Genomic DNA, 12,440 nt, shown 5'->3' with positions numbered 1-12,440 from the left:
ATACTGCTAGCCTTTTTTAAAGTAATAAATGACAGGGAAAATGATATGTGAATCATTTATGCTAATTTATAAAGACATATTGTTTAACTGCAAATGTGAAGCAATGAGTTGGATGATAGAGAATGGATCTGCAGAATCTGACCAATGAAATCAAGGCCCCCCCCCCCCCGAAATGAATTGTTACAGAACTTAAGAATATTAGGCAAAGTTTGTATAAATGGGTATGATTTGCTGAACAATTACTGTCTTAGACTTTCATCCTGATAGATAAAGGTCTACATTCCATTTCAAATTTTTAAAAATGAAAATAAAAATAAATTGAGTGTAAAGGAAACTTCACAACTGGAAGATAATAATAATAATAACATTTGATTTATATACTTCCCTTCAGGACAACTTAATGCCCACTCAGAGTGGTTTACAAAGAGTGTTATTATTCTCACGACAATCCTGTGAGGTGGGTGGGGCTGAGAGAGCTCTGGAGAGCTGTGACTGACCCAGGGTCATCCAGCTGGCTTCAAGTGGAGGAGTGGAGAATCAAACCCAGTTCTCCAGATTAGAGTCCTGCCACTCTAACCACTACATCATACTGGCTCTCTGGACCAGCGGGTCTCTAAACCTTGTAGTTATTTTAATATGAGCATAAGAACTCCTGAGTTGCAGAAAGTTTGGCATTTACCTGTTTTCTGTAACTTAAGGCCTCTTCCAAATCATTCAAGGCCAAAGTCTGCAGAGGAGCTACTGCCCATAGTGGGGCTGTGGAGGGTTGCTTATATGGGTTTGGTGGTTGGGCTACAGACAGGAGTGTTGGACACAGAGTGACAGCCAGGTATCTAGGATTGCATATCATGCTAGAATCCTGGATTGAAAACTTTGGGACCTGGGACAAAGTCTAAAGCTAAAAAGAATGCCTATCCCAGAGAGCAGAAAGCTCTGAGTGCTGCTTCCACATTGGTCAACCTCTTTATGAGGGCTGAAATGTTGCTGAGGGGAGATGTTTGTTCTTGGCCTAGTCGTTCTGAAGTAAAATCACTTCCATTTAAGGTGTTAGCATTCTTCCCTCCTTGACAGCAGCACTTCACATGAAGCAAACATGGGGTTCCCATCCCTGCATTTTTTTCGTAACAGTCCAATGCAGACAGGGAGCATTTATGGAGAGAATTTGGAGGTAAGAGAGGAGTGCTTAAACCAGTGATCACAGTGTGGTATGTGTGTAGGGTTACCAGGTTCATCTGGTGTGAAAGCAGGGGTGGTGGTGGTCCAACAGGAGTGTGACCTGTCTCTTCCGTGCTGTGCCGTGAATGACGTCATTCCTAGCCTGAAATGGGAGTGTTCTGGAGTGCGTGAGACCTCGGTACGGGGTTCTAAGGCCCATTCCTATGCCTCCCCCACTGCTGGCCAGGAGAGAAGTGGCGGAGGCTGGGAGAGGGGATCTTTTCCTCAAAGCAAAGAGCCACTCCTAGCTTTCTCCTGAGGGGTAGAAGTTCAGGTCAGTTCTGTTTAGCATCTGTTCACATTGTACACCCTGATTTGAGCTGAACTAATCTGTATTTGGCTCACAATCTCATTGTGATGGTTGAAATGCGGTATGTTCAGCTGCTGAACAGCTTCACTGTGAAATTCATGGTGTCCCTAGTACCAGGTGCTTCAGAAGAGCCGGCCTCTGTCAGAATAGAATGGTTGGCTTGGAACTTATTAACATTGTGTTAAAAATTGGTGGGTTTGAGAACATACACTGTCAAGAACAACATGTGGCTCTGCCCTTTGTATGGGCTCTAAGATTGGTTTCCTAATATGCTACCTGGTAACTTGGGGAGGGGCTGGCAGTCATTCACCAGGGGAGGCTTTGGGACAGATTAGATTTTTGAGGGCTGCATCAGACAGAAGTTCCCTGGAACCGATGATGGAGAAAGCAATTTTCCTGTTGGGTTTCTTTTCATCAAAATTAGTGGAGGTCTTTGCAGGATGGGGTTCATATTGGCTGTTTTCTAAGATTGTCCACAGCAAGAGGGGTTTTGCTAATGTTTGCTGTTCTGGCCGTGTTGAGTTCTGGTCCTTTGTTGTGGCAGTTGGGAGCTGTTGTGTTCAACTGGGTACAGGAGAAATGCCACAGGAGAACTGGTTTCCCCCTCAGATGTAGATACCTTTGCCCATTCCAAGAAACCCGCAGTCTAGGCCACATAACTAGCTCTAATCTGAAATGACTGCATATCTGGACTGTGGTTATCTGAAGTACTAAAAATAGCATGGCCATTCCCTAGAACCCTGACCAACCTGGGCATAACCTTGCATGCCAGATTTGCAGTGCTCTTTTCAAAATACCATACAGAGGAATGCAGAAGGAGCTTGTATTTGTCCAACTTGGCTTTAAACACTGGAAAGCTTAAGATGTAGAATAAAAATTGAGAGAGAGAATATTTTCTAGGAGGTTCAGGGTACAGGATATCACCACCAGCTCAGTGTGTGTTTAAGAGAGGATTTTTTAAAAAACAGCAAATAAAGTCTTTTCTCCTCTCTGGAATGCATGAGTCTCTTTCTAGGAAAGGAAAGAAGATGAAAATCCATGAAATTGTAATTTGCAGTGAGTACATCTGGGTCTGGAAGAGTGGAAGGAGCTCTCTATGAATGGCTGAGGGCTTCTAAATTTGCTCTTCCTTGTCTGACCAGGAATGCCTGGCATGAGGAGGAGATCTTATTTTTACCCATTCTGCACAAACACCTTTCTGTGCAAGTATTGCCATATCATATATAGGCTTATGTTGAGCCTGTCTCCAGTTGTGCACCCTCAGGGCACTTTGCAAAGGAAAAGAATTTGCACATCATGCGATGTATGGAATGCGGGGGGAAAACACACTGTTTACTTTCTCTGTAGTGTATTTTCTGACCTTGTGTGAAAAGTTCTTTTTAGCTGTCTTTGTTGTCTTTGTGAACAGTTAGCTGTGAAGAATCTCCGGATTCTAATGTACATTTTTGCAGAGAGCAGAAGGGAGAGAGAGTCCTTAGCAAGCCGTAGTGCCTATAAAAGAAACTCTCTCAGACAGTTTTGGCATCAGTTGGGAATTTATTCAGAAATTTTGAGCCTTGGCTGCAGTCCCTGTGAAATTAGTGAGTGCTTAAACAGCTTTTGAAAGTAAGAGACCACAAATGAAATCAAATACTGGATTTTCTGAAAAGTTAACCAGAGTTCCTGTAGAAAAAAATTGGCAATAGCTGTTTTTAAAAATGCTGTGCAGTCTGAGGGAATGTTAAGCATGCTTAAATCTCAATACGTTTAGTAAGCTTTAAGTCTGCCAGATTCTGTACACTTACTTGGGAGTTAGTCCCATTGAATTTGTTACGTCTGAATAATGGGCTGTCAGGCGTGGCTGGTGGTCTACATTTGGCTTGTGTATTGTAAGGTGTATGTAGGTTTTCTTTCCAGAGAAAGAAGATCTTTCTTCTGACCGCGAGAGCAGCTTGCTTCTTCCATGCTCACCTGCAGAGCTGAGATTGAAGACTTTCCTGGCTCCGTCTAACCTCAGTTTGTTGTGACATCTGAATTCTGGTGCTTCAACAAATTGATGTTTGTTTCTTGCCTGCAAAATCCATCCTACCCAGGTGAGCTTTACACAGCTTCCTGTACCTCATAAGGGAAATATAATGGTGTACTAGCTCAGGAAGATTGTGCTTTACCGTTGGGGCTGCTGTGGAAAAGGCCTTGCTCCTTCCTGATGACCATTTTAAGTGTCAGTTCTATGCAGGCAAGAGCCTTATGGTGTAGTGGTCAGACTAGCATCTGGGACACCCAGGTTCACATTCTTATTCTGCCATGAAGGCCACTATATGGCTTTGGGGCAGTCACACACACAGACTCTCATATTCAGCTTAACCTATATTATGGAGTCGTCGTGATCATATAATGGAGGAGTGGAGATGCATGTGCTTTGAGTTCCTTGATAAAATGGCAGAATAAAAATGAAGTTGATAATAATAAATCAGTCACGATGCTCAGTGAATAACTTTGGTCTAGTTGCTGTCTCCTTGCCTAACCTGCTGCCAAGGTTATTGCTATAGAATGATTCCCCCCTTTTCTCGCTGTCTTTTCCTGAGAGGTGGGGAGGGGCAGGTTCTGCTTTTGTGAGAGAGGGCTACTTCTCCCCCTCAGCCCTCCTTTCTCACTCTCTGTTCTTCAGTTGCTGCCACCACACAAGCTCTGCCTTTCTTTCGCGACCTATGGCTTGAAGCACACATTGTGTGTGTGTCTCTGTGTGTACTGCTTCACACACACACTCTTCCCAGTTGTCAGTAGCCCAGTCAGGAGTTTCTAGTCTACTTAATGGATGGGCTGTCAGGTACCTTTGGTGAGAACCTTGACCATAGTCTGCAGATCTTTGAAAGGAAAATATCTTTATTTACCAAAATACAATCTCAATTCATTACAGCAGGAGAACATTAGAAAAGTATAGCAAAAAAAGGTGGTAAAAAGACAAGAAAAATGAACTAGAGACTAAGTTCTATAGTCACTGGTATTACCTTGGTATTCCCTTCCCTGGAACAGACACAAGCCTGCTGGAACCTTGAAAAATAGAGGTGATCAAAACAGGCTTCACTCCATTGCCGCTCTGTTCTCTGGACCGTGGCTTATGTGCTTCTGACAGAGGGGCCAAACTACTTAACCCCTTCTGTCCCAGCTGGGAGGGTTTCACTTTATTATGAAATTTGTACTGGGTCCCATGTATACTCTTCTGCATCATTTCTCCAATCAAATTAAGGCATCTCTCCAAAAACCTGTATGGCACAAACCTGGATATTCAAATAGTCATCTGTCTTTCCCCTTCTCGGCAGGTGGGCAAATGATCAACTCCATCTTGCCTATTTGTCTTCATAAAGGAAACTTCTTTCCTTTCAGCCTGCAATCTGAGGAGTTTGTTGCTTTCTTTCCCAGGAAATATTTACCCTGAGGGACAGTCGAGACGTATCCTTGTGTATACCATGGGGACACCACTGCCACAAAGACCTAATCCTAATCAGGCCCGAAGCACCATGGGCAGAAACTCTTCTCCCCCCCCCCACCATGCTTTTTCAAGTGCTGAAACAGCTGTGGGGGTGGTGGCTGGTTCGGCACTTGAAAAGGTGTAGGGCAGGAGATGTGAGCGCCTCAGCCCACCATGTTGCAGTCCTCACCATTAGCACAAGGGTGCTGTCATGTCTAGTTTGGCCCTGAGTGTTAATCGAGGGATCCTGGAACTCTTTATTAAAACAGCTGCAAGAATAAAATGAAGGAGAGGAGAACCACGTATGCCACCCTGAGCTCTTTTGAGGAATGATGTGGTAAAACTATACTCAATAAATAATATCCACAGATCTTAACCGACAAAGGTTCATATCAGTAGGTTTGCAGGCCGCAGCCTGTCTGTTTCTTCAGACATACCGTGTGGAACAAACTGTTGTGTGGTTGAATTTCAAGTGTCTGTCAGGCCTCTTTTTGTTTATATGAATCTAGCTTCCTGGTTTTTCTTTTTAACAAAGACAAGCTGTCTGGTCTTCTGAGGAGTTTGTTTTGATTTGCACAACTCCATATGGTACCAGCAACTTTTAACACTGGTGTAAACTTGCATGGTCTTGAGTTTTATTGGGCCACCCACCCTGCTGTCTTCAGCTATAAAAGGGTCTTAGTGCAAAGATGATGTCATATGCTTTTTGTAATGAACTCTCCTTTTCAGGAAATCAGAGCTGCCAGATATCTGTCTTGGCCTCTGTTTGAACTATGTGAGAGAAATCTTTGCTTTATTAAGCATTTTCTGCATTCGTTGTTTGCTGTGATTATGTTTCCCCCCCCCTGCAAGGCTTTTATTAACATACTGACATGTAGGAAAGCTGGTATGGACACAATTGAAAATTTCCTTTTGGGTTTTTTTCCCTCATCCCTATTTTGAATAGAGTGGTCGCCTTTCCCATCTTACTTTTTTTTTTTTTTTAAAAAAGTGTTGTCAGTGAAAGATGCATTTTGGAAATACTTATGGTGAGCAGCTAAACATTTTTCAGCATTGTTCCTTGGGGTAACAGAGTGTTGGGGCTAGGCAGGAATGGAACAGCTGTACCCAAATCCCGTTCTATGGTATGAATGGTGAATTCCAGGCTGTATTCTTGAGGAACTGGAAATACCGCTCTGTTGACCATATGAAGAGGCAAACATATGATCTGAGTATTTAAACTTGGCCTGTCCAGTACATAAGCTTCATACTGCCTGTCACATATGTCAAAGGTGCATTCCCTTTTTTCCTCTGTGCTAGAAGAAAGTTCTATGGTCAGAGCACTACAAATCCTACTTGTATGAGTGCGTCCCAAGGTTTGGGGACTTCTGTGTAAATATCTTGTGAAAGCCCAGTGTCTTTTCTCCTCCTTTTGATTGGGAATAATCTCACAAATGGGGACTTCAGATAGAAGGACTACTTCATCTGATCTATAATTTGCATGGCTGGAAGGAAGGGGTGTTCCACCATGAAAGGACATGAATTGGGGCTTTAGGTTCTAGCAGGAAAGTCAATTTGTATAGGGGCCTTACTTTGGAAGCAAAATTGTTAAGTGCCTGATGCGTTAGATTGGGTATCCAGAAACTCCAACAGTAATCTCATTGTTCCCTTCAGATTAAGAAACTTCAGTTAGGATTGAAAAGTGACTAAATTCTAATTTTTACATAGTCTTGTGGAGGTCGGTCCTGTTGTTTTGTGGATTGGCTTGAGGGGGGGGGGGTTGGCATTTGAAGGTGACTTGCTTCATCCACCAGGAGGTTTTTCTCCGCTATGGCTTTTAAATTGTATTATCTTTTTGGAGCATTCACATGACATTAACTTCTAATCATACACTTTTTAGGTTTTTTCTGTCCTCTTTCTGAAACCTGGATTGGCTAGATCCTTCCAGAAAAAAAAATGTGATCTAGTTGCATTAGCAAGCCAGCTGGGCAGAAAGCTGTGCATTTTAAAAGCATCCTTTTATTTCCATCAGCCCCTTGCCATGCCACCAGAAGGCTTGGTGGAGAGTTGGGGACTTTGTATTTTCAATTAGTAATTGCTATTTGCTCTTGTGCTGTGGTACCATAACAGTCTAACAATACAGTTGCATGATCCACTTGGTTCTCTGAAGTCTTTGCTTTCATTAAAAGGAAAAGAAAATTAAGTCTAGCCTTTTTATTGCTGAGATATAAGGGGAAAGCCTGCAATTGCTTTTTCTACACAATGAAATGAACTACAGATTTAATTTAAAAAACAACAACAACAACCAGAAGCTGGTAATCAAGAGGAGCTAGTAAATCATGGCAGTAGAGCATTAGAATATTGTTGCATTATAGCACCATAGTAGTTATTTTTTTTAAGCCTTCTGCTATCTTGAGCAAGGGAAAATGCAGAGGAGATGGGGACAGAGTCAGCGGTACACAAAATTCCCATGTGGATGCTGCATTGCCACTTCAAAGTTCTCTGCATTCATGGTGGTGGTGACAGAGAAGCAGAGAATCCTTGCCATGTGAATACAACCTATATACTGCTGGTGATCTGCTGTTCAGCAAGACCAGAATAAACAAATTCTGGAAAGTTGGTTTTGTTGTTTGCAACTTTTAATGGGTTTTGTCGATAAAAAGCATTTTTTCAGGCAACTCTTTCTGCTGGCCCATTTGATAAGCAAACAAACAAGAGGTGATTAGGGCCTGCAGTCAGGTTAATTAAATCAGCTGCACCTTTCGTCCAGTGACTTCACATCACAGCCAAGGTGAAATACTGAAGGCCACTTGGAGCTGACTTTTTAAAGAGGAGAATTGTGGTCAGACCAAAATCAGCAGGGGCTTGGGGAACTTTGTGCCTTTCCAGCATTAGCCCCTTTTTAGACTTGCTTGGCATTTAACTTAGACACCGAGATATAGACTGACATTTATGAATATATAGATGTAAAGGGCTTGAGGTAATGTAGCTTTCTGCATGGCATGAGGCTTATTTTTATTACATTTCTTGAGATGATGTTTGTAAGAGTGTTTTAATTAAACAATGTACTTTCTGGAATGCATCCAGACCTTTCATGTTCTCTTTGGTTAAATTTTAATCCAACCTCATGTGGGTTTTGTCTTTGTTCCTTTGTTAGAGTAGAGAACGCTTCTTCACATTGTAAGGCTTGCTAGGTTGTTTGTTGTCTGCCACAAAAATGCAGATCAAAAATCTGCTTTTCATTTTTTTTTCTTTTTGAACTGAGAAATACAGTAGCCCCTCTTTATTTTTTTTTCAAAAAAGGAAAAATATAGGTCAAAATTTGCTTTAAACTACATGGTCCGCTGGCTGGTATGAGAAGCAAATCATATATCTGTTGGTTTTTTTGCCTCAGAGTAGCACAGTCTGGCTGCCTTTTTATTTCTACAGTCCAATATATTAAGTTTCTGTTTTTGCTGCTGGATTTTAATTCCAGCCGGATATGGGTATTTTTCTCTTTTTCTTTGTCGCCATGGAGTACATTTCTTCACATTTTAAGGTGGAACAGGAACACAATTTTAAAAAATAGGTCTTTCCTGCATATTTATTATTTATTAAAAACATTTCTGTGCTATCTTTCACTTAAATAGGGTCCCCAAAGCAGCAAATATTAAAACATTTCAACATTCAAACAACATTTAAAATAAAGTATGTATCAACTGAACAACTCAATAAACATGTAAATATACATAACACATCCAGTGAGGAGGGCCAGTAATGGATATTGGGGGTATGACAAACAAAACAAAAAAATTCACCCACTGGGGGAAGACAGAAGAACCTCCCTGGGAAGACAGAAGAACCTCCCTGGGAAGACAGAAGAATCTCCCTGGGAAGACAGATGAATCTCCCTGGGAAGGGAATTCCAAAATTTTAGTGCTACGACTGACAAGGCTCTTTCTCGGGTTGCTACGCATCTGGCCTCAGATAGTGAGGACACGCAAAGCAGGGCCTTTGAACTGGGCCTGGAAGCAAATTGGGAATCATATGTAATGACCATAGGATTGCCAGGTCTCCCTGTGCTCCCGACTGGAGGTGGGACCCCTGGCACCCACTCGCTAGGTTCCTTGTCATGCATGTGTGAAATATGCACGTGCTCCTGGGAAGTGATGTCATCACGCAGGGTGTGGCCGCCCCTGGGAGTGCTCCCACGCTCCACAGGGGCCCAATTCGGCCTGAATCAAGCTAGATTGGGCCTGAATCAGGCCGGATTTGGGACGATTTGGGCTGCTGCGGAGCACAGGTATGCTCCTGCGCTCTGCAGCAGCCCAATCCGGGCCCGAATTGGACCTGTGGGAGCACGCCACACCACCTGGGAGCATGCTCCTGGGAAGCCTGTGCCTCCTCCGCCAGCTAGGTAAGTGGGGCTCAAACAACAAAGAGGCGTCCCCAAGGAAAACCTGCAGTACCCAACACAAACCACACTTGGGGGTAAACTTTTAATAGTTTTATATTTATTGTAATTTTCATATATCTTATTCATACAGCTTATTACCATTATTAACATGGAGCTGTAATATAAAAGTTGAAAATCAGGAAGTGAAAAGAATAGCATATGCAGGGACGTTCCAGTCCACGGTGAGTTAATACATTTATCTTTTTCTGTTCTTGCCAGTTAGTGGGTTCCTCCTGTTTCCGAGCACTTGCTTGTCTATCAGTCAAGCTAACTATTTGAAATAGGATATTCGGCTCCTTTTTCTGCAGTGCCAATAAATTGATATTGGTTGTTACTGTTTTTATAGATATCTTTTAAACATTTCAGGTACCTGACTGCAAGTAACAAACAGAAGTTCTTGTATACCACCAGACCATTTTTAAAGAGGGCTACCTTGGTACTTACCTATGTAAGTATTACTTTTTGATACCTGTTTTTATTCACTTATAAGGATGCTTCCTATTCTGCTAGCAATCTTCTCGTTAACATCCTCAAGAATAAGCATAATATAATTAGTACCTTACTCTGTGAATACATAAAATGGACATAGAATTGCCATACTAAGTCAGAACAGTGGTTTTTCAGTCACCTTTGGTGATGTCTCAAGAGGATTCTGATAGAGGAAGCAATACCCTCTCTGAAACTAGAAGTTATAATACTTAATGGAAGTAAGATAGCATTGTTGCTAGATGAGGTCAAATGAGGCTATGCTTTAGAGAGAGCACATTTGCAATCCTACTGTTGTGCAGAGTTTGAAATCTAGTACCAGCTGAATAGTATTTTTCTTTTTCTTTTTAATAAAGTGAGTTTGATAATGTGAGGGACAACAGCCGATAAAATCCGAGTTGTCAGTTGACAGTGTAGAGCAGTAACCTCCTGAAAACAATTTAATGTAAGCCATGAATGTTAGCCAAGGTGGAGGGGCAAGATGGCACTCTAGAAAAGGATCTTGGCTAGGTTTTCTCCCTATGAAATGCAATGAAGCCATCATTAAAAGTCCTACACTGAATTTAGCCTTGTGGAACCCTGTTCGAGTTTAGGTCGTTTTAGTAATGGTGCGGTAGTGAGCTCGAAAATGGTGTATCTCTGGGGCATTCAGACATCACAATAAACCTCTTTGATAGACATGAATGCAGCATCTGCTTGAGTTCACATGTTCTTCTCCCCTTGTGTATGGCACATGACTGAGGGTTTCCTGGTTTCAGAAGCCTTCAGCCAAATTCCAACTGGACTTGTCTGAATGCAGGCGTTGGACAAGTTGGTGTTTGTTTCCTCATTGCAGACTGGGAGTCTAAACTGAGATTAGACCAAGGAAACAAAATCCAGTTTGTACAGGAACCTGCATCCAGACATTCTGACAAGCTAGAGCTTGATTCAGCACTTCCCAAACCAGGAAGCTTTCTGTTGTGCATGCGCAGAAACATTTAACAAGCTGCTTCACAAATAAGCCCAGGTTTGTCATGATGTCTGAACATGGTTTTAAGGCTCTACAGTGTCTCAGCATGACTCATAAAAATCTTATTCTGTATGTGACTGCCCCATAATAATGCATGAAGGCTACTAAAGCTGAGCAATTCTGGAGAAATAGATGTACAGTAAGTAGCTACACTCATACCCAAGAATGCAGGGTTTTCTAATAAGTCAGTAAGTAAGCACTTTATATGTAAAAAAGAGAAATAAGAAATTTGTCTGTATGAAGAAAGTGTTTCCTTGTCTGTACTGTGCACTTTAAGGAGTTTTGGTCTATTAGACCTCTACCGCAGTAGATTCATGTTTGCTGTTGGGTTTTCTAATAAGCCAGATATTATAACATCCTATGTTTTGCTGACCCCCAAGTAGTTATGCACCTCTCTGTGTTGCTGACCCCCATACCTGTTCTTCTTATCTAAAGGTGATCTTACTTTTGTATTTTCGTCTCTGGATAATGGGAGGTTCCATGCCAGCATTTTCAGAACAGGACAATCCAGCTTCATTCTCGCCGTATCTCCTTACAAGGTAGGATCCTAGACCTGTTTCACTTTACACAGTATTGATAGACTTGAGCTGATGGTACCTGGCCCTTTAGAAGGTGGCTTACACATAGCAAAAGTAGATAGGCCGGAAAGAAACGCTTCAAAGCATGCACACCAAAAGCCTGTAAGTGCTGGCAGCCCTCCTGGAAATGGATCGCCTCTTTTATGAAAGTATCTTAAATGTTCATAGGTTTCTTTTGTACTGTGTGGAAAGTAGACTTGGTGAATCACAAACATTCGCCTGGAACATTGCATTTGAATATTGACAGTCACCAAATTTTGGGCATTCCCTTGTAATGCATGTAAGTGACTCTCAGCAAAAAATACGAGTCTGTAACCATCAAGATGTCTTTGAAGTGCAGTACCTAAGCATGTGCCTTTCCTTGTATTTATCCATCTCATTTTTAATCTGCTCTTCCTCGAAGGACCCCAGGACAGCATATATGGTTCTCTCATCCTCCGTTTTCTCATCACAGCAACCTTGTGAGGTGGTTCAGCTTAGAGTGACTGGTCCAAGTTAGTCCCATGAGATTTATGGCTGAATAGGGATTTGATCTGGAGTTGCCTTAATCCTAATCTGCTACAGTAACCACTATGACACATTGGCTGTCCCTGGTTTGTATCCTGCCACTTTGTTCAGTACTGGAGCTTTCCTCTGATGGGTAGTGGCTTTTCTTTTGGCAGAAGAGCCACTTCTGGGAGGGGACGGGTGTTGACGTTAGAGGAAGGCCTCAGACTTTGAACAGAGTGATAGGATGAAAGCCAGTTATTCTATATATTTTCCTAATTGGTAATCTGCCGTTTTTCCTTGCAGACTGAGATCCACGAGAATATCTAACTTTACCCTCAAAATATCCCTGTGAAGTAGACTAGCCTAGATGCCTCTGATCGGACAGGCAATGGTGGGGCAAACCGCATTTTTAAAAGAATGAGGTCAGAGCAGTCATTCCTAACCTTAAAGCAGGAAGCATTTATTTCTAAGAGAACAAGAGAACATTGAAA

General features: G+C 42.1%; 1 protein-coding gene across 1 annotated transcript in view; it reads left to right on the top strand.

Moving 5' to 3' along the window:
- TMTC1 (transmembrane O-mannosyltransferase targeting cadherins 1) overlaps nucleotides 1-12,440 on the top strand; it is a 178,159-nt gene that overhangs the window by 51,592 nt on the left and 114,127 nt on the right. Inside the window, exons 6-7 of the mRNA XM_054989117.1 lie at nucleotides 9,754-9,835; nucleotides 11,318-11,421. Coding sequence (XP_054845092.1) covers nucleotides 9,754-9,835; nucleotides 11,318-11,421 — 186 coding nt within the window. The remainder of the gene's footprint in view (nucleotides 1-9,753; nucleotides 9,836-11,317; nucleotides 11,422-12,440) is intronic.

This window comes from Eublepharis macularius, chromosome 9, assembly GCF_028583425.1.
Source record: "Eublepharis macularius isolate TG4126 chromosome 9, MPM_Emac_v1.0, whole genome shotgun sequence".
Taxonomy (NCBI): Eukaryota; Metazoa; Chordata; class Lepidosauria; order Squamata; family Eublepharidae; genus Eublepharis; species Eublepharis macularius.
The sequence above is the reverse complement of the archived record's forward strand: the minus strand, read 5'-3'. Positions and strand labels throughout refer to the sequence as shown.